Genomic DNA, 23,269 nt, shown 5'->3' on the forward strand with positions numbered 1-23,269 from the left:
ACTGCTCATTTCAACCTGTGGTCACTTCATGTTGACCTGAAATCACTTCATCTGTATGAGCCAAGCAGTCAGCATACCTGGGAAACTCCAAGAGAAATGAATGTACTATTTAAGTTAGGATGATGATTCAGTAACTGGCATGCTTCTCTGATTTACAACTAAACCAACATCTTGGCATGATGCTGTCTTTTCCCTGCAAATAGCTTTCTCCTTCCTCAGATGGTGCCCATCATATTTATGAACATATTCAAAGAAAGAGCATGATAAGAACCATCACATACAAAATACGTACAGCTATACATATAGTAAGTTGGCTGTTTACATTTATTCGTATCCATTTAACTCATATGCTTTTTGAGGAGAACATGTTATATTCCAGGTCTGATTCTAAGCAAAGAAATAGAAAAACTCTCAACTCTGTTACACACAGTTGCAAGAGAACCAGGAAGACAAGATTTGATGGTATAATAAACACAGCTGGAGGCAGATCAAAGCAATGCAGGCATTTTTCAACAAGATGACAACTTTTCTCAAATGAAATTAGGGCTTCCACTTACTCTTGTGATGCTTAGAACATCTGCATTCAATATCTCAAGTTTTTTTACTCCCTCAGTAGGACAGATGTTAATGAGGTACTGAATTCCCAATGGCTTTCAAAGAGATTTAGGTACCTGCCTCACATTTGTTCAAGACTTCTTTCTCCATGTTATTTCCAGCTATGACAAACTGCACACAAACCACAAAATTCCATTTGCCACTTTGCTGCCAGGTTGCAGTTTGCCCTCACATCAATTGCTCAACCTTTGTATTCCTTTTTTTAGTCACCCCATTTGTGAAGTAAAAACCCCACCCTATTATTAAGATATCTAAAACTTATTTTAAAATGCTTTGAGTTTGCGTTAGAGGTACATTATAAATACATGCATATCTGAATTACCAACATCCGAAAATAACAGGAAAAATACTTGTTGGTGGATTAACTAGATATCACAGAATCATTAAGGTTGGAAAAGACCTGTAAGATCATCAAGTCCAATGATCAATGCCAAATAAAAATCTGAGGTCATTTAGTGCTGCAGCGTTCTCATGAAGTAAATATTTTTGGAAGTGGGGAATGCTCTGAGATTAAGCAATACATTACATTTTTTGATCAAATGCCAGAAGCCATAGGTGAATAGGAAACAGACATCAGTAATTACAGTTCGTACTTGAGCTATTTCAAAACCCCTTGCTTCAATGAGCAAGTATTAACTGGACAGACACTCCTTCACAAATTAGAGGTTGCAAAGGCTTATTACACACCATATTTATCTTTGAAACTTGTCCAACAGAATTAAACTAAAAAAATAATGATACAGGTTATGGTTGCAGGCAAAAAACTATTAAAACTCTAACAACTATATATGTTTTTATCTGTCAAACTGTCCCTGCAGCCACTCTTTGGTTTAGAAGCTCAGGAATGCGGTATTAAGGAATACTAGTAATTGTATGAATATGCTGCTGTCAAACTTCAAACTGGCTGTAGTTTATCACAGGAGTTGATAAACAATTTATTTCTCGATTGTGTAGGACTTAGAACGCAATAGAATTGCAAGAATGTGAGTCTGGACTATCCCCAGATGGGAGCTGAAATAAAAAAGTATGATACCCACGTGAGTGAGAAGTGTACAAAAAAGAGCGCCTACACTGCTCAGTGAAACAGTGCACAGAGCCATCAACTTGACATCGACGAAGTCTACTGTAAAACCAAAAGTAATCTAACCACCTCACTATGTTATAGTACCTGAGTAATAAACTTAGTTAAGAGGCCTTACTGGCAATGTTTGGCACCTAACAGAGCTAGCTTTGATCAGGCCAGGTAGCTCAAGACAGGAGCCCTTGTTCAAGGAACAATGAATAATTGTGAGAGGACATTCCCCTTGCACTGGGAAGCTATGAGATTTTTCCTCAAATGACTTAAGACTACTCGGGATATCCAAGACAGTACTATGACTATAGGTGGAAGAAATACAAAACTGTGGTGGAGAAAAAACCTGGGGCAAAACTAGTGCTTGCATTTGGGTTTTTCAAGGCTCTGAGGAGTAGGAAGGAGCTTAGGCTAGGCTGCCTTTTAACTGTTGCCCAACTCAGGGTATCATCAAATGAGCTCCTAATAAATATTTGGCTTCACAACAGATTTGTACCGAAATAAGTAATTTAAGTACATTCCTCTAGATACATAATTTCAGTCAGACGAGGAGATAGTATAAACTTTTCATTTGCTGAAAGAATTATTATTACATCTCAGATTTAGTTCAGTATAACAGATTATATATTTAAGCTGATTAAAAAAGGCTTCAGTTAACCGAAACAAGCATTTGTATTGTTTTAACACTGTTAAAAACCAGGAAAATTTAAATCTCAGAACGCAGTTTTACTTGTTTGGCCAAAATTCACAGCACAGACCAAAACTACAAGAAAAGTAGTGTCAGGAATGCAAGACATCTTAGAATCAGATCAGCAATTTAAGAGGATGTATACTACAGGTACAGTTATGTGTCCATTTATTATGTATTTAGATGATCTCTATAAAGCCATATTAGGTTTTTGTATTTTCCTTGTTAATCAGGGTTTTTTTTGAACATGGTATAATTCTCAGAATTAACTAATATTCTAAGCGAATACTTTAGGTAGATGAAAATACTTGAAATGTGATCATTTTTAAATTCATCATCCAAGTAACCCAATGCAAATATTCTGCATACTTCCTAAACAGTTACATTATTAATGGCCTAACATAAAACTAATCAGTTACTTTAAGTGAAAAATATTAGAGGTGGATGGGTATGCACTGCTGTGACAAATACAATGTGGCAAGTTCTCAGACCACTTTGACAGTTTGGATTTCTTTTAAAGCACATTTTTACATCAAACAGCACTGATCCTTACAATTAGATCAAGATCTTTGACTAATGAATACTGTTACTATTAAGCGCAACTACTACAAGAAAACGTATAGCATCTTTTTAATACAAGCTACTTCTAAACGTTTAATGGAATACTGCTGATGTTGTCAGCACAAAATTGCCAGCATCGTCCTGCTTTTCAACATATAACAAGCAGAAAGGTCAACAGGACAGGAACATTTGGAACTGAGAAAAATCTTAATGAAAGTTCATAGGGTAATCTGTTTGTTTGTTTACGCAAGTAAACATGCAATTTACCTTTATAATCACTTTACTAAGAGATATCACTTGCTTCCTTCCACACCAAAGTTTCTAAAGCTCATGTAGTTTGTAGACCATAGTGTGAGATTTATGATGTTACACTGCAGAAACCTGTTTGGCCCCTGATTTACAATCCTGGCAATTGTATTTAACTCTGTCATCATAACTAATTACAGTTAACTGCAGATTACCATATTGCAAACTCTCATATTTGTGAAAGAAATACAATGTTCTGCTAAAAAAGAATCAAACATCCTGAGGGCTAATGAACAAAAATGCACTATTCCATGTTGGCCTGCAAACCTAAACTCTTCGAATTGGTGCCGTAAAACTTCAAATTGCTGTTTGTTGGCAAGTTGTTTTAGCCTCAAGTACTTACATAGTAAATCACCATTACGCTAATACCATACCTTTGGCCTGAAACACATTAATCTTGGTTAACAATAACTGACATTTACATTACCAATTCAATTCAGGCATTGTGGTGACTAAACATATATGGAAGACCTTCAGGGAGAAAAGTTATTACTTCTGAATATGTCCTTACTTTTCACTGAGAACAATTCTGAAGAAACATTAATTCTTGTTATAAACTTATAACCAACATTCAAATCCTAATTGATCTGTAAAACATTTGACTTGGAGTAAAATCTGCATTTGTTTCTTGGGTGCAGCTAACTGCACAACATTAACATTTCAGGTATTTTTCAAGATACATATTCTATATTTTATCTGCTCAAAGAAACTGGGACTTTTAACACTTGAGTTCTTCAGAAAGGAAAGGAAAATGGGAATTTGAAGTATTCTGAAGAACATGGCACCAGGACACGACAAATAGTACCAGATCCTCCCAGGAGAGGGAGGATGGACTTTGTCAGCCATTCTTTTCTGTTTGTATTTACTAAGCCCATAAATGCATAAATAATACTGGTGTTTAAACAAGTATGGTGGGTTTGCTTTTCTTTATTTAGTGCCCCCCAAATTTTCAAGCAATCAGAAAAGTAGTGCTGACTACATTAAGTCTGTATAACCTCAGCAAGAACACTTATCCCTCTCCTTATACCCATGCATTATTTTAACTGCAGTGCAGCACAGAACACATTTGGACCAAGTATTTTAGTCCAAGAGAGTTCTTTACCAGACTCCAAATGGATTCTACAATGCATTATCTTAGATTTTGATATTTGGAGAAAAATACTATATTTAACATAGCATTGATGGTTAGATAGTATTTTTGCTACATTATAAGAGAGCACCAAAACAAGATAGTGAAGTTTAACAGCATTAACAGAAGTACAAGGAATTTGATGTGTTGGGTTTTGTTTTGGGGGTTTTTTTGTGTTTAGATTTAGGAAGTCACCCACAAAGATTCTTCAAATAAAAAACAGGTATTTGACTCCTGAAGAAAACAGGATGGATTACATGTATCCCATGTTGCTTTTTGTTTCCCATCTTTTCTTGGCTTCAAATCTGAAATACAGCACAAAAACCATGTTAGGAATCACAAGCATGTGTTTCAGGTATTCAACCATACTATTCTAATAACAACAAAAGTAAAAACTTTTTTTTTTATACTGTAATAAAGACATGAAGGCAAATGTAGCCATATAAGCAATACATTAATTCTGGTAAAGCCTCTGTAGTTAAGTCTGATACACTGCTAAAAACCCCACAAAAAAACCCCCAAACCCAACAAGGTTAAACTAAACAAATAAGATTAGCACAAGCCTATTTCAACTAAGGAAACATTTAACTGAGATTGGCACTAAGTATATACAATACAATGAAACCACAAATCTTTAATTCCATACTCAAATGACTTACCCCCAAGCAAGTTTCTTTTTCTTTCGAGCTTCTTGGGCAGCCTCTGCTTCTTGCTTGGCTTTTACAAAGTTGCGGCAAGCAGCAGCTTTGGCAATTTTCACACCAAGCTAAGATATAAAAAGGAACAAAGTAAAACGGAATAGATGCAAATAGCTCATAGGAAATTTAAGCCTCACAAATCACTTGGTCTGATATTGTTTCTAAAAGTCCATAGATATTTTAATATCTTTCAAATACTAGGCTGATGCTGTACTATTAGATCAGACAAGCAAGAATGTCGCGAGAGAAATAGAGAGGAGTGGGATCCTGGGGCAAGCAATCCTTTTCACCAAATGCTTTGTTTTCAAGAATAAAAGCAAAGGGCAATAGCCCACTAGATCCTTTTGTTTGTTTGTTTTTTAAAAAAATATATAGACATAGATATACCCACACATGCAGCCTCAGTTATTAAGGCCAGTCTGTGACCTCAGCTGTGCTAACACAATAGTATCAGGACTTACCAATATGAAAACCACCCAAAAAGACAGTTTTATACAGGAAGAACTGCTACTACCACACATTTTCCAGTAGTACCAGTAGTCATGTTTTAATCAGTCTGTCCAGAATGTAAATGAAGCAGTGTCCTTAGAGTCCATCTGGCATTTAGTCTTCACGTTACCAGCTTTTAGATTTAGTGTGATAATATGCATGCTTTTCAAATAAGGTTGTAGGTGAATACTACTTTACTTTCATAAACTTATTCACACTGTGAGAATTAAGTTCACTTTAGTGAATGTCAAGGGGGGAAAAAAAAACCAATAAAGCAAAAAACATGGAAGAAGGTAGTGTGAACTATGACCAGATTATTTTCCTTAATAAGCATTCATAACTTGTTCATTGTAGTTACGTTTTGTGAGTGCTGTCAGGACTTGACATTATCTGCAACTAAATTATGAATTATGGAAGAATTTAGTCTCAAAAGCTACACCTGATGATGCGTTCTTGAGTTCTCTCATCTTACCTGGATAAAACGTGTGTCAGAGTAAATAAGAATTGCTTGTATAGGTGCCGCAGATTATTGAAGTGTATTACCATTTATAATGGGACTTTAACCAAAGTGTTAAGCAGTGTTCTTTCACTTGGGTCTCCTATGCCCCTCTTGTCATGTTCCCCGTGACATTTTGGGGAAATTTAGAATATCCAGTCAGAAACATGTTAGTTAACTTCAGTGGGTTTGGACTGGATAGGTAGAAAACCTGTTTGTCCACACCACAGTTTGTAGCTGTTTTGGCTAAATGAATTGCTTGTTTGTATTAGCTACATAATTTTTGCCCTGAGCACTACCTTTCCAAATAATCAGTAATTCAATGCCAACATCTGAACTTCCAAATCTCAAGTCAAAGACTAGAACATAACATTCTCTTACTTGCATTCTCTTAATATTTAAGGGCATCTATTAACTTTAATATACTTGCAGTATAAAAATGCTTAAGAAAACTCACCTAAAATATTCAAAAAATGTTTACTTGTTAATTGAAACAGGACTAATTATTAGCTTACAAAATAGAGCAATCTGATGGCTGAAGTCAGTCAATCAGCAGAACCATGCCTTCATTTCTGAACTGTATTTTTCCTCCTAACATACTTGAAAATTAACTCTTACTATGTGATGAATAACAGCATCTCCTTAAAATAGATTCTAGTGGCCTACTGAACAGTTATACACATACAAATATACACAAGTGACATCTACACAAGTGCTGCAGAAAAATCTTTTGATCTGTATTTCCTGGAAGACAGAACAAGTTCTTCCATCTTTGAAAAAATGGAATAATAAGATCCTCTGTAGTGTATGTGGAAATAAAAGGATAAACATTTTGCAGCATTAATGTTATCATTTCTAGGCTACAGAGAGTTAGATTCGAGACATGAAAACAAATGCGTCACATATAAACACACACAAACATTTTAGTCAGATTAAATGTCTTCTGCTCCCACCCACACCCCGACATGCATCTTCACTTCCCCCGTCCCCTAAAAGAAATTCGTAAAAGCTTGGTCAATGGGTTTTACATTAAAAAAAACCATTTCAGGTCATCAGATAACTCAATAAAATACAATCTTAAAAGAAGTAAGAAAGCATGAATAAAAATATATACAACAATTTCTTGTGTAGTCAAAGTATCAGCATTTTCCATATAGAACATCCAATATTTTGCTGCATTTTAATTAAGGTGTCTAAACATTATCACAAAGAACTGCAAATTGGTCAGAGCACGCAGTAAGGAAAATTAAGCTCTAAAGGCTTTTTATCACCATATTTCAGGAACCAAGGGTGTAAAATGTTCTAATTTGGGATATATTAAAAGCCATAAAAGGTCTTTCAAAAAGATTAATGGTACTTTGCTTGGATTTAAGATAAGGGCTTTAGCTGGTTGGAAAAGCAGGGCCCTGGCTAGACCCTTGAGGCATTCATCTTTACAGCCACTTGGAAGATTTGTAAAAGCGTCTGCATAACCTCAAGCAAACGCACTGCGACATTTTTTTTTTTTAAATTCCTTTCAATTTTACAGGTTTAAAGTGTGTAAATCATATTGGGTAGTAAAGCTGATATAATGGTTCATCCTTGTAACACAATATATATATTTTTAGGAAAAACTTAAAAAACAACTTAGTTTCTAAAAGGCAAAGACCCTTCCGTTTTTAAGTTGGCCAATAATCATGTCAAATATCTTACTCTAGATGTTTAATGTGGCATAAATGAAAATTCCTTATCCGTTATTTTTCATAAATTTTCTACTCATCTGAAATTGTTACCTTGTAACAAATTTCTGAAGCTTTGCTTCTTTTTGAACAGTTTCAAGGCATTTATTTAAAAATACCAATTATCATACTTCCAACTTTTTATAGAATAACAGGTCTCTATGAAAAATATTTATGCCATTCTCTTTTGTTCTTTAATTAAATGAAAACAGATGTTTTCTGAAGTAAAGCAGAACCATTACTGGAGTACTTAAAGTGTTAAGGTCTTTAATTTTTATATCAGTTTGGTCTACAATTCCTGATTGTCTTTACTCAAGCTCAACATTAATGTCAAGCAAGTTACCTAGGAGACGAAAGAGATCAAAGAGACAAAAAACCCTCAAATGTCTGATTAATCAAGCCTGCAAACAGCTTATTTCTTTTAGCCTGCATGCAAGTATGAAAATGAGATTCTGGGAGCCGTACATTGTGCAGATTTGTTCATTCTTATCAGAACAAAGCCAGCGGCAGCTTATTTCATGGATCATTGGCACTGTCATCAGCGCTACACAGAACGGGTGACAGCTCCTCATTTTGAGGCTTGAACAAAATTAGCAAAAAGTCGGCACAAATTAGCCTCTCATCTTTTTAGTAATATGACATTATTCATTTACTTTTTATCCAATTTTTAATTTTTTCCTTGTCAGCTATCCCTTTCTAGTGTTTCTTGCACAGCATCATAAAACACTTTTAAAACAAGCAAAGAAATGGCTGAAGTTGAAATAGTATGTAAAGTTCAGGCAGAAGAGTAAACATTTTTATTAACTTGCAACAGAATCTACTGAAACTTCTAGAAAGTTTGTTGAAAATCAAGACTTTTAACATTAAATATTATAAAGCAAAGACTTTTCATTAAGATAGCACTGTGCAATATAGACGCTGAATGATATAAGTGACAAGACAACAGATTCAAGGACTGCTCCAGAAATATATACATATGATATACAACATGCTAAACCTACAGAAGCTCTAACAAAACATCTATATTCTAACAGGTCCTGAAATATCCTATGATCATACCAGAGATGCCAAAAAGCCTTTTAATACAGTGTTACAGCTTCTCATCAAATATGAATCTAGTTATTTCAGGCTTGCCTTTAGCAATGATTTTCTCCTTTTATGTTATGGAATGTTATCCACTGCTGACGTATATAAAATATATAAAGCAAACAAGAATACCGAGTGGATTTTGCAGTGAAAATTGTCCCCTTTCAATGATGTGCTCAACTTCCACTGTAAAATTTGTAATACCTTTGTTGTATTTTTATGCTGTGTATTACAACATCAAATTATATTTGGATGACACCGTAATGGAGCAAGGACAGAAAACTGTTCTAATACGAAGCTCTGCTAGATTTAAACATTTAAATGCAAGTAACTTCTTCCATTCATGAGAAAACACAGCATTAAAAAATTAACTATAAGCTGTTAGATGCTTTACACAGCCCCCTTATAAGAAAGGCAGTTTTAAAAAAAGAACTGTAGTACTGTTTTCAGCAATTTCTTTATCTCTGTTCTTCTAAGTAAGAAAGCTTATTAACAAGCTTTGAACTTAAAATCACATTTACAATAATGTGCCATCAACAGTTTTATAAGCTAATTAGAAAAAAAGATTAATTAATGACTGGCTGCTAATAAAATGGCAATCATGAAGAAAGAAACCAAGGGTGCTAAGCTTCAACTACCACCAATTAAGAGCTAATTACAAACAAATTATATATGTGTTTTGCTGTGGGCTTTAATTTACTAAAATGGTTTTAATTAAAAGAGAAAACATGCTGATTAATTGAACTGCAGAAAAAATCTACAGTATAAACTGTGCTTTGTCTGTCTCTTTAATTAGACTTGTAACATCTGAAATCTTTTTTTAAGGTTTGTTAAGGAAAAGATATACATAATTAAGGGAGCATAAGAATGTAATTCTAGGTGATAACCCTGCCATGTTCCAAAGGTTAAAAGAAAACAACCTCAGTGAAGAGAGATATTTGGAAGCACCTCCGCTAAGTGGTAGAAAGAAAATCCTTCAGAGATAAAAAATAAACTCTTCCCCCCCCCCCCCCCCCCCCGGCTCCTTCAATAGGCAAGACTTTCAAGTTAATTGGTGCTTGGTTACATTCCATATAAAATTGCATCAATCTCTTCAGGTACCTAAAAGCACTATGATAAATGTGACTGTTGCACAGAATTTAGAAATGAAACTATTTTACCAACAGAAGAGCATCAAGCGCTACAACCTGTCCATCTGAAACAGTAATGTGTGTGACCTCACGATCAATCATATCCTACTCAGATATTCAAATGGAAAACAGCTTCTAGAACGGTTCTCAATGGTTATGACATACAACCTTGCTCGTGTACTCCCTATTCTAAATAATATAACTAGAAGTTACTTACAGACAACAGATACTAATTTGATCATTAGAAAATGATCAAAACTGATGCAACAAATTTTGAAGACAACACCAGGACTGATCTTGCAGTAAACTGAGAATGACATCCCAGTGAATAGTCAATTAATTTTGTTGATTATGATGTAGCTCTTTCATTTAAGCTTGATTACAATACCATAGTTTCCCTATAAATTACAGCTTTTAAAAAGAGTTTCACCAAAATCCCAGAAGCCACTATGCTAAGCACTTAGGAACAGTGCTGTCAAAAAGCCTGCACTATTTAGAGACTGACAACTACCCCAGTAATTTAGCACACTAAATTACAAAATATTTTAGAAGTTCCTTTTGACAGGTAAGTCTAATATGGTCAAGATTATTTTATCGTGTTCAAGTTACAGCCCTCAGGCTAACGCGCTCTTAGACAATGTGGCACCTACCTACCAGGCAGTTAACACAAAAATCACAAGCAAATGCAAAGTTTGAGGTTTAGACAGATTAGTTCTCGGAATATTAGAGCCATAAGAAATCTGCATTCTGCTTCTTGAGACACCAAACAGTGATTTGAGTACAAAAGCGCTATGAAAAATTCTTTCTCTAGGGGAAAAAAGCTTGGAAAATATTTTCAGGTTTACATATGGGGGGGGGGGGGAATCTTTTAAAGTTATTTGGTTTGATTAGGAAAAGAACTTTTACAGGTATCACTCCAAATTGAAACTGAGCTACAGCAAAGTGATATTACCAGATATTTCCACATACTATCCTTACTCAAAAGGATAAACACCTCCAACTATGCACAGTGCTGATTTATCAACATGTATTCTTAAAAAAAAGTCTAGGCAGATTCCCACAGACACAGTAGGAACAATTAAAGTACACTTCAAGATATCATCCCAAAAAGGTTTTTCAGAAGCGTTAGAAAAGTTGACATAATTCCAAGTGTCTGTTGCCAGCTACATATCCAAGTATCTGGTACCATTAAATCTCAACTACCCTATCCTAGAGCATCACCAAGAAAACCATTTTATCTCAGCCCAGCTAAGTGTCCACATAAACTTCATTCTCTCAACAACTTTCATTCTAAAAGGTTCAGAATTTTTTGGGCAAGTCCTACGCTAATATTAACATTTCTGTTGGCATCTCTCAAGTTGAACATGTCATCCTTAAAGCTATTATTTGAACGCTGCATTTAAGTATGCCATTCTACATTTTAAAAGAAGAACTTTAAAACATGAAGGACTCTCTGCCAATGCTGAAAGCCCTGGAATGTTATAACAAAGGCAGCAACTGGATTACAATAATAAACCTTAACTGTGCATATTATACCATGCACATTGCAGTGAATTACTAGTTATTTAATAGTACTATGTTGTAGTTACTACAGAAGTAATACAGTCTAACATCATGTTTAAAAATCCACAGTGAATTAAGATTAAGCAGTATGACCCACCTACGTTATGTTGCTGCTCGACACAAATTTATCAAAGGAGTGCTGATCTTATATATGGTAACTGCACCATAGCACTGAGATGCTCAGGCTAGACTGGGTTCTAGAAGCAGTCTAGCTAAAGCAGCAGAGTTACTCATGGCCTAAATTATTCTGTACAACATAATGCCCGCATTCTTTCAGGAAGATTTTCACTCATACATAAAATAACACAGTCAAGAATTTCAGGATCACTAGAACTCTTAGTGAAGCGTAACACCCCACAAGAGAACATGCTGTGGGGATGGCCAAGGATGCTTCAGCAAGAGATCTGCTACCCTGGTAACTCCCAAACTAACTGCAATCACTTTGCTAGTCCACAAACTAAGATGACAACAGGAGACAAGTGGTAATACTTTTTAGTGAGGTTTGCCAAGAGGTTAGACTGACTATCACCATCATCATCACATAAGTACAATTCACTTTTTAATAGAAGTGCAACTGCCAATAAAAAAAGGGTAACACATTTTTAGCTAGTCTCAAAAGCTACATATGAATCCACACATGCAGTCACTAGTAAATACAGAGCCTCACGCATAAGAGATCCACATTCTAACACTCAAGTCTAAAACCTTGAATGCTACTAGATTAAGAAGCTGTGTTTTAAAATGAGCATTCGTGCTTATGTGTCAAAGCAGAAGAAAGCAACAAATAATATACTGCCCAAAGCCTCGTTTACAGCAGTACAATGACATTTTCCTTAAAGAATCTGCAACAAGTACCAACCACATGGAAACCAGAAGACCCAAAACCTTGAAGCAGTATCATTTAGGTTTTTAGGACATAAATTTCAGTGATCCACTCACAGCTGCTAGATTATGCATATTGCCTAAATCATCACTGATTTTAAAGGAATCTGATTTTAAAAACCTTTTCTCGCTGTGTCATAGTGATAGCATATTGACAGCATCATTTTGGCATTCCTTTGCTTTTTAAGACGTTTTTACTGCCTATTCTCATCATCTGTTTATTTTTGGCTTCATTTTTCTAAATACTGAAGCTGCCCTATCAGTTTCACAGGCTTATAAATGTTATACATCAAAAATTAGTTTCACTTATTAAGGCAGGAAACGGCTTTAAGAACTCTGGGATCTGTGCCTCAAAGCAAAAGCTTTATCAGCAGGTTCCAGTCACTGCTTCTTGCAAAAGAAAATGGTGCTGATTAAAACCCCATACACCTGATTTCAAAAAGAACACCTACCCACTGAACATTTTTCACATGGCTGCAAGGGGGGCTGCACCCCAAACAGAAGGCAGCTGTTTCTCATACACTCCCTGCCCCCAACCCTGCAACATTGCTCAAGAAAAATTAAAACTATACATAAAAAGATGAAGTTGAGATAAGAGAACAGTAATTCATCCACTTATTTCTCTAGACTTCAGAAGTGGTGTACTTCAACACAGTCACAGTATAGTTTCATGCCCGACTTCACAGTGTTATGTTGCATTTGGAAGTTAGAGGGATACAAATAGCCACATACTTTAAAAATTAACTCACTTTCAAGACGTATTATGTAAAATTAGTTTTAAAAGGGACATTTCTTTAAATTGCAAGGAGAAGGAAATTAGTGATTCAATCAATCAATACTACACAATATGAAAACAGTATTTTATTAACTGTACTTGTATGCAAAACATTATTTTTGAATCAACCTCTTCCATAATAAAATCCTTCTCTATAGCTCTTCACTGAATTGGAATTAGTCACTGTTACAATGATTTCCTTAGAACAAAAAGTATTTTGAAAGATCCATTAAAAAAATACAGCTTCTTAAAAATCACAAAGAAAAATGAATCTTGCAGTGGGTAATGTAGCACAGCTTTACAACAGTAGAGAACCCCAGTGAATTCATGTGGATTCTGCCTCGACAGAACTCCTCATGAGAGCAAGCCAGAGTCATTTGAGTTTTCCTTCTTTCAACATACTATTTATTCAGATAAACCCACTTAACCAAAACCAAGTCAAGGCTGTGAATACTAATAATGTTTCAAGCATTTTGTTTTCAGAATTACAACATGCTAATATTTGAAAGTCAACAATTTGGAGCTAATGTTCCACAAATAGTAATACACTGCTGTAGCACCTGGGATATGCTAGATGTTGTACAATCCCATGGCTACCAAAATCAGATAACAGTTTATCATAAATATTACAAAACCTTAAAACTTTACATTAATTTGTTTTTACAGTCAAACAATTTGCATTAGAACCGCAGTATGTTTTATTGATTATGATACTCTAACCACTTTGGAGTAGATGGGATAATGACATTTGTGAAGGAGAACAGCCAAGTGTTCTTTATGTTGTACACATGAAAGGTAATATAACAGTATCACAGTGACAAGCTGGTCAGACTTAAAGGGAACATAAGGACCCATTCCTATCACTGTCAGTAGCTGCTATCTTCGCTGATTGAAGTTTTGTGATCACTGGTGAAAAGGCAGAGAAGAGTCTAGACATTAGAAACTGCCCTGAGTGACTAAATGTAGGAGTTCAATGATTGTGTTCTTACATGCACTGAGGAACAGTTAGTTTTACCTAACCTTAGAGAACCCCGAGAACTGTATTTCCCATTTCAAAAGCCATCTGCTTTTAAAGCTATCAAAATATTGTATTATATTGCATTAAACAGATTTATATCTGCAATTTTACATTACAGCTTAGCTTGAAACCCTGTACTTAGGAAACATTTAAAATATTTGTATGAGAGTGAAAAGTATTCAGAATTTGTCTTTCCTTTCTTAATCCTTTTCTAATACCTTTGAATTTTGCTAATATATACAGTGGACAGAAATTTCCCATTACCTCTATGAAGATGGAAGAATATGCAAGATAGAGGAAAGAAAGCAAAAAGTATGTAATTAATTTCTAATATAAATCTAGAATATTTATCATTTAAATTACATAAATCAGATTACTTAAATTATAGATTCTCCACTCACCTCAAATAGTACTTATTTAGTTATTTTTTCTTAACTGGATTCAAAACTATTCCAACTATCTTTTTATCCTAATTTTCTTCCTTTGCATTTTCTCCCCCACGCACAAGTAACAGTGGGCATAACAGCCTTCATGGATTTCAGTTACGTACTTCAGCTGCTACCACCTACCATATGTGCACCAAATTTAACTATTTTTTATATGAAATCGCAATTACCAGAGGTATCTGATAGATTCCTCACAAGCTTAAGTATTCATTCAGCATTACATAGAAATTTAAAGGGTCCAATTTCTGTAGCGAAGAGCAGCCCAGCCTTCATAAAATTATCCAGGTACACCAACTAACAAGACAACATCTTGAAAAAATGGAGTTTCTCTCACCTGGATTTTTTAAATTTTTTTTTTTTTTTTTTTTTAGATATGCATTTATATACTAAAAATGATCACAACATAAAAAAATATTCATTCATTCTATAAACATCATTCTGGGGCTACAGCAATATGTTTGACATCCATCTGCTCCCATTCTTCTTCAGAATTCTTCCAGCCATCAACTCCTGATCACATGAATACACAGGAAAAAAAAAGCGCACTGGCGCACAAGTTTACTTATATCTGTCCTTATTTGGGCATGTCTTGCTCTAAGCTTGCTACATCTCTACCTTTCTTCAGGCTTCCCAAGCTTATTGGGGAGGGAATGCAAAGAAAAATCTGAGGCACAGGGAACATCCTACTGCTGTTTTCTTGGCTTGCGACATGCAGAAAAATCAAAAGCTCAATATAGATGACTAGTTACTGACTCCTCTGACTCGTGGAGTCAGCATGAAGGCTTTAAAGCAAGGTTACTTGGGATCATTCAGGATTGTATTTTCAATTCTTATACATAGCTAAAGCTGTTCAAGCAATACTAGATCAGCCGCAAAATCCTTCCATCACTGACAGAAGTCTGCTTAGAAAACAGGAAAGATGCCCCAAACAATCTTCAATGCTATTTTAGTTATGACACTTTGTACAGATGTACAAAACTAAATGTTTCCTCAGAGCTTTTGTTAATAGCCCACTTACCTCACGAATGGCTAATCTATCACTCAGCTCCTCGGCCTTATCAATGTCACCTTCAGCCACAGACTTCTCTATGCTAAGTTCAAGGCCAGACTAGAAAGAGAAAAGCAGTTATCTTTAGGACAAATAAAGAAATAACATGTTTAAAGGGAGCATCTCCTTTCTAAAAATATTTCTTTCATAAAATTCTTTACTTTAAGACACTGCATAAACCTGTAATTTCTATGTAACACAAATCACTTTGTCTGTGTATTGTAATGGACAGTATAATTAAGAATTCACTGAAAGGCTGCCTTAGCACAAATCATTGCATTAGTTCCACCTTACATGCAGGATAATACTGTAGGTTAAAAAAATTACACGGACTAGTTTATGCCTGTCACAATAAAATTTCATCTGAAGATCTGGCTTATCTCTTCCATCCCTGGAGCTTTCTGAACAAAATGTGAAGTATATGTGTCAGGTAACACGAAGAATGGCAATTACCACTGTATCGTTACAGTTCTAAGATCTTATCTTTATCCAAAAACTGAGTTCTGGCATGGTGCCACTCCACTATCCTAATAAATTAAAAATTCTAGCAGTCCTATGGAAAACAATGAAAAAGCTTCAGAATTTAACCTCTGAAAATAAGAAAATAAACCTTTATGATCAATGTAACATAACTTGTTTAACAACGACATTTACAAATAATGTAACAATAAAAAGTAAGTATTAACTGGAAATTTATAGTTGGAAATTTCTGAAGGAATACAGAAGGGTAGCATAGCAGTAGGCCCTGACTTCTGTGTTTCACAAAAAACTCACTCTCATAACAAAAGAAGTTTACAGCCTCACTGGTTTTAAATATTAGCGATGCCAAAGACAACACATTTGACAGTTTCATAACATATACTTCTTTAAAAAAATAAAAGCAAACAGAATTCTTAAGAAACAGTGATCTGCAAATACTGCACTTGAATTATTCAGGTGGAAGTTGGAAAAAAAGCGCACAATTGGAAGTTGCAGTGATAGCTAATTCTGTTAGATGTCTTTTCTGAAATTAATGAGACATAAGTTCCACTAGTGATAAAATCTCTGAATTTACATGGAGAGCATCTTCATTTTAACACTTTGGGCCTCATTCCAGATCTATCCCAAGCAGTTTAATGACAACTAAATACCACCAAAAGTAAGAACTCAGACAAAGCAAACAACATGTCATGACTTGCATGCAGAAACTTACTTTAGGCAATGAAAAATACAAAATTTATGATAAAAGAGGCTAACTGAACATTTGATGTCATAGAACTTATACAGGCCTTTACTAGAAAAACTACAGAACAAACAGTGCTACAAGGAACTCACAATATAATGGAGTTTCTTAACTTGTCCATCATATTGTACCAGTTATTTCAAATATGACTAGTTACACAATAATATTTATGAATGGAATGTGGTATAAATCCAGTAAAACTGTATTGTAGGTTTGGCCCTCTAATTCCTATGGCCACTGGTGTCAACTAAAATGCATCAAGTAAATCCTTTAAAGTTAAAACACGACTAAAAAACTAAAGAAAAAGAAGTCAAACAATGCATATGAACCTTCCATCTCTCATGACAATAGGAAACAAAACCAGATGGGAAACAAACACGGATACTGTCTCAAAAGAAAAGTAAAACAACCTTTCAATCCAAGTACTATTTATGTGATATCTAAAAGGAAATTCCTTAAAAATGTGCACAAAGTTATCCCTTCTCAGAGTGACTTCATCATTTGCTTACTTTCAAATAGCCTCAGTTTTATTCCTGTCTCAGTTAAGGCTGAGTTCTTTTACTGCCAAGTACAAGCTGACATTGCTTTTGTATCAACAGTCACCTTTTGTGGAGCCCTGCTATCCACAGGTGATTCAAATCTATCATTGATTCCAAAGTATTGTGTAAGTTCTTTCCATCTGTCTTCATTTGCCAACTGCTGACTACTAAAAACAACAAGAAAAAAAAAGTCATTAATATAACCAGTTCCCTTTCCACAACTTGTAATATTCTTTTCAGTGCTAAAAGAAATTCTTCCACTCAGCAGACATGCTCTTTTCACCCCTTCAGTTTTTAAAGAAAGTGAAATTAATTACTCCTTCCCCTCCGTAAGCGTAATGCCACAATCTTGAAAGTAAGCTCATACGCAATTCTATGCAAAACATCATTAGGAATAACATTAAGTCCATTTTAAGTTACATTAAATAACACATTTGTGTTATTTTTAAAATGAAGCAATAAACTCCATCAAGCAATCACTGGAATCAAATTCAGCCTGCCCAACAGAGACACTGAACAACTTCAGCAGATATTTTACATGATGTTCAAAGCTAGGCTTTGGCCATGCATGTGGTCAAGCATTTTACACATTTTGCCTGATAGTAAAAACAGACCTCTGATAATCACATTGACCTGGTTATACCTCTTAGTCACTTCATCGTTCTTCTTCTGTTTTTCTACGGGGGGAAAAAAAATAAAAAAACAACGTTACACAGTAATACCCTACAGCATCCAATGAAGTTAACACAATTCTAATTGGTCACATTTCCTTTGAAAGATTGACACACTAGGATTTTTACCCAACGATCATGTGGATTTAAACCACTCAGCTATAAGACTTTTCACACAAAGAACCTCCTACAATATCTGTGAAGTAGTTTTAACCAGAATACACAAAAGTATGTTTTATAGAATTACTGAAATACACTTAGCAATTATAAATCAGTATTAACTGATTAAGTTCTACCTCCTTTTTAAAAAGGGGACAAGTGCATTACTTGAACTTTAAGTAGCAATTTACAACCTAGTCCTACAAGTATTGTATACAACTGGAAAAATAAAATCCTAGATAATAACTAGACTACATCTACTCAGGCATTCAATTCTTGGTAAAAAAAACCCCAAACACAAAAAAACCCAAAAACCCACCCAAAATCAGCAAATCCCACTTCCAATTTATTTGATACTAATTCTATTTTGAGAAAATAAATTCTGTAATTATATAAAACACCTTTTCTGTAGCGCTTTCTTTTTTGGCTTTTGTTTCCCTGATTTGCTTGGGTTCTTATTTCACGGTTTTTCTTCTGAAGCTCCACAAATTTCTGCAAGAATAAGAAAAGGTGAATCAGTATTTTTAAAGTTTTTTCCCATTTTTAAAAAAAATTATGTAATGTGCTGAGAAATGTTGTCCCAGTATCTTATTTATCCACAGTATCTTGTTATATCTATTACATTAAAATTGATTCATTGAGAACAGCCAACTCTGATGGCATTAAACTGGAATTGGCTCTAATCTTTCATCACCTCTCTCTGACTCTCTGTCCTCTCTAAATTCCAGGACTAGACAGTTTTCTCAAGGGACATGACACTGAATAAACTACTGCTGGTTGTGCACTCCTGAGCTATTCAATGTATTATTATTGCCTAGCTGGTAGTTTGTAATCCAAGTATTACTGACAGCGTAGTCCTTGCATGGCAGGCTACCTACATGGATCGATGGACAGAGTAGAGTTAACTAGTTTTTGCCAATTCTTATTCTGACTCAAAAGCCTAAAACACAGATTGCTTTGTTTATATTTACTTTTTTCAGTCTTTACACGCAACAGGAAAATCAAGATGTTATAAGCAACTATGTGTCTGAATGCCTGCAACTAACCCCTACAGAAAGCAGAAGGGTAGACCTCTACTTCGCAGATATGCATCACCAGTACAGTGGCTGGATAGACTTAGCTGTAAATCCTTACTAATGCAGAAAGCAGTTAAGAAGCAGCTCAGAGCCCATACACTACCAAAACCACAAGTCTTTATGCAATTGTATAGTTATCCAAACATCTCCCTGCTGTGCCTTCAATCACAACTGCACTAGGGGGGAAAAAAAAAAAAGTTACATTCATTTCCTATCTAAATTCCTGTCCACCCTGCCTGAAACAATCTAATTACAATGACTGCGCTGTGATCATATTTTATTTCATTTCAGATGTATATATTGCATAGTCAATACTGAGTTAATTTAATTTACAAATTAGCCATTTGAATTTGAGTACGCTGCATTTATGCTCTGGACATTTGGAGACTTGTAACGATACCCACATTCCACATATTTAAAGAAACTCCAGAAGGGCATGTTTGAGATTCGTTTTCTCCATCTGTCACCGATATCACAATGGGTTCACCGACAGCATTACTTCCAGGTCCATTCTCCCGGAATTCAGAAAGCTGAACTCTTTCAGTATCTTCTGCATCTGCCTTGGAAAAGGAACCATACGATTTATCTCCCTCATCAGAACTTAAGTCAACATCACTTTCATTCAGTCCTGGAGGTAACAGTCCACTCCACATCTTCCAGTTTAAACAAGTCCAAGCCACTTCAAGTCACTGCAAAGAGACCACAGTTATGTGAGCTCACCCATTCCGAGATAAAGACATAATCAGTCTGCAGAAAAGAGAAGTAGAAATAGCAAAACGCATAACCACAAATATTTTAATTTCTCTTGAGAAAAGTAGCTATCATGAGATGTTTTAGACAAGCACGTTATAAAACTTCTAATACTTACTATTTCGGAGAGAAGTTAAGTAGAGGATTTAAGTACACAGGTTAAAGCCATTAGCTCTCTTTTTAAAGTTTTGTCACTTCGCATTTGTTTATAGCTGCTCTCAGTTTAAGTGCGATATTGCAGCAAACGCCTCCTGTTTCTCTCCACGGGCAGAGGGGGAGCACGTCCAGCCCTTCCACGCGATCGCTTCCCAGGACAGCGCAAACGCCTCCCCTCGACGCCTCCCTCCTGGTGAGCAAGGCCAGGTACGGGCGAGCTCCGCCGGCCGCCGCGGGCAGGGGGAGGACGAAGAGAAGAGCCCGCTCGGGGAAGGGGGTAGGCCGGCGAGGCGAGGGCAGCCCGCTCCGGACGAAAAGACGCGAGGCGAAACGCCGCTCCAAGCCAGGGTGAGGGAACGCAGACGGCACCTCCCGTCCCTCCAGTCCCCCGCAAGCCCGACGGCGCTGCCGAACGGCCCGCGCACCCCCCGCCTTCCCTCACCACAACCCCCGCACCGAGATTCCCCCCAGCCGTGTTTACCTGGCCGCCATCTTGGCACCGCCGGAACACCCCACCCGACGATTGGACTCTGCCCCGCAGCCAATCAACGGGCGCTTTGCTGCCTTGGGCCCGGCCTCTCTGGTCTCCATGACAACTAGGCAGGGCGAGCGGCTTGGCCGCGCTGCGGGGCGGGGCGGCGCGGCCTGTGCCGGGCGGAGGGGCGGCGGGGCGGCGGGGCGGAGGGGCGGCCCGGGCCCCGCGGGAAGAGGTGCTGCCTTCCCGGGCAGGGGCTTCTCCTGGGGGGCAGTGAGGGCGTAGGCCCCCTCCTCGCAGTGAGACTGCTCTGGGGTAACAGAGCAACTTCCTCGCACCCAGGAGGGCTCCAGAAGGGTCTGACGGCCCAACATGTGCAAGTGAGGTGGCTTTGTAAGAATTAACAGCAGCGCTCTGGAAGAAAGAGAGGTCACAAGTTTTACAGCAGTCCTAGTTGCCATAAAGGAGTATGGCAAAAAGTAAACCTTGTAATTTATACAATGCTTAAGTATTTATGCTGGGACAGAATGACTGGGGTCATCAACCTGACTCTTCAAGGATGGAAAAAATCCTTCTAAAGTTCCCACTAGTGTCTTGGATTAATGTGGTAAAGGGAAAACCTCAAAAACGCTGGTCCCAGATCTTGCAAGGTTGTTTGTTGTGGATTGTCTTCCAGCATCAGAGCTCGCATTTTCCTTAAACCGCTACAAGAATGTGGAAAAGCTCTTAGAAACTCGTCGGGAATGCTGAGCCAAACAGCACTCATTGTGCTTGGTGCTTCAAAGGTGAACAGTAAGTCTATGCAGAGCACTCGGTAAAGGACTTGCTTATTTGGAAGATTCTCTTACACCTTGTCCTTTCAGCTTTCATAGGTGAGACAAGCGAAACAAATATTTAGGAGCAGCCTGAATATGATTCAGCAAGAACATCTTGGCTATAAGAAACAATAGGAAGGGAGGCACAGAGAAACTGCAAGAAAAAGATGAGGGGATAAGGCTGACATCACTAGCACTGAAATGTGTCTGAAAGATGGGAGGTTTCGTGATTGAAATAATTTGTAAGAAGATGCATTTCTGAGTGACGATTTGACAGGTTGAAAACTAAATCTCAGGATCAAGACTTCTGAGAGAGGAATTGTGGACACCAAATCAGGACACAACCCAGTTGTGGACAAACAGTTCAGCTATGAGGGGAATGAGAAAGGGGCAAGCGTTTAAGTGCTATGAAGACGGATAATAGGGAATATGGCTTTGAGTAGGGATTTCTTGGTGGATCACAGCTTCTGGGATTGGCTGTGAATGGAAGCAAAAAATAAACACCTTTCTCATGGACAAAAAACAGATCTTCAGATTCATTTCCTTTTTATGCCATAATTTCACATCCTCAGATTCATTTCTAAAATCAATTAATTCCGTAAGTAATCACTTTTTCATGAACTACATGTAAATTTCACACTCAGCTTGCTAACTAGATTTTCCTCTCATCTGGGAAATCAATTTTTAAGAGATTTATTTTATTTACATTTAATAATTGATTGTATTTGGTATACAGATAAGTGGTAATTGGTAAATGTATTGATATGGGATACTCATTGCCATTTGTTCTAGCAAGATGTTAGACCATTAGGCCACACGATATTTTCTTAATGTGAGCTAATTTGAGAACACTCCAAAAATGGAAAGATGTGTGACATCTTTATGACCTGTAAATTTATATGTTTGGTAGGGATACATTTTCAGAAGGCAAGTTTAATTTCGTGACACAATTTGTATCCAAATGTTGTGGTCCTTATTTAGTATCCACAAGCCAATTTGTGGCACAAATTGGCACTGGTAGTGCACACAAATGAAATACTCAAATGTCCACCTGCATTTAATTTTATAATTACAAATTCGTTGTATTTGTAATTTAAAAAGCCAAATTTCAGGATAATCTCCAGTTCTTCTGCAACAAATTCTGACTTCTCACAGGTTCTTCCATGAGAAAAAAGGTGGAAAGAGCTCCTCCCTGGCTTTCAGCAATCCAGAAGCATTTGTATACAAAAGGTCAGTGATTGCTGAAGCCACAAAAGAGATTGTTGGCTACTTAACAGACTTTGCAACTTACTGTTTTTTTGTTGAAACAATGTGTAGAGTCTTTTTATCTGGGGAAGAAAGGAGAAGGCAGCACACCTTTGTGACCAACACTGATGTCCCTATATCAAATTTGTGAGGGCTGCTGTTGCGTCCAAAACTTGATTCAGTGTTGAATTCTTCTCACGCCAATTTTCTGTTCCCCTTCAAGCAAATATTCAAATAATCTGATTTATTTCCTTTTGGTCAACTGATCTAACTTCCTTTCTCACTTGAATTCCTGTCCTGGAGACCTGCCAAACAATGACTCTTATGAACAAAACGAGTCATGCCTCTGAGATTCCCATGGAACATCAAACTAGTGCAACACAGTAATTACAGGTTAGATATTTTTGATGCTATTATTAAAAACTACTTGAACTTTAGAAG

The 23,269-nt window shown here is 36.5% G+C and overlaps 1 protein-coding gene across 2 annotated transcripts; it reads right to left on the reverse strand.

The window, feature by feature from the left end:
* Positions 1–305: 305 nt before the first annotated feature.
* On the reverse strand, positions 306–20,790 carry FAM204A (family with sequence similarity 204 member A). Of its 2 annotated transcripts, none has more exons than XM_059821085.1 (8): positions 20,775–20,790; positions 19,792–20,076; positions 18,713–18,803; positions 18,125–18,158; positions 17,546–17,645; positions 15,691–15,780; positions 5,031–5,137; positions 306–4,676 (listed from the first exon to the last, which is right to left on the reverse strand). In XM_059821085.1, the coding sequence occupies exons 2-8, from the start codon at positions 20,038–20,040 to the stop codon at positions 4,625–4,627; spliced, it is 723 nt and encodes a 240-aa protein (XP_059677068.1). In that variant the 5' UTR covers positions 20,041–20,076; positions 20,775–20,790; the 3' UTR covers positions 306–4,624. The 2 variants fall into 2 exon arrangements, with proteins under 2 accessions (XP_059677068.1, XP_059677066.1); XM_059821083.1 differs by having other exon boundaries at positions 17,546–17,648.
* Positions 20,791–23,269: the final 2,479 nt, after the last annotated feature.

This window comes from Gavia stellata, chromosome 9 (genome assembly GCF_030936135.1).
Source record: "Gavia stellata isolate bGavSte3 chromosome 9, bGavSte3.hap2, whole genome shotgun sequence".
Taxonomy (NCBI): Eukaryota; Metazoa; Chordata; class Aves; order Gaviiformes; family Gaviidae; genus Gavia; species Gavia stellata.

What these genes read in the sequence shown, in the direction of transcription:
- FAM204A (XM_059821083.1), bottom strand. Translation starts at nt 20,040, where the DNA reads ATGTGGAGTGGACTGTTACCTCCAGGACTGAATGAAAGTGATGTTGAC. An exon ending in AACGATGAAGTGACTAAGAG is followed by an intron (nt 17,649 to 18,124) that starts GTATAACCAGGT and finishes TGTTGTTTTTAG; the next exon opens with TAGTCAGCAGTTGGCAAATG. An exon ending in ATAGATTAGCCATTCGTGAG is followed by an intron (nt 5,138 to 15,690) that starts GTAAGTGGGCTA and finishes TTTATATCTTAG; the next exon opens with CTTGGTGTGAAAATTGCCAA.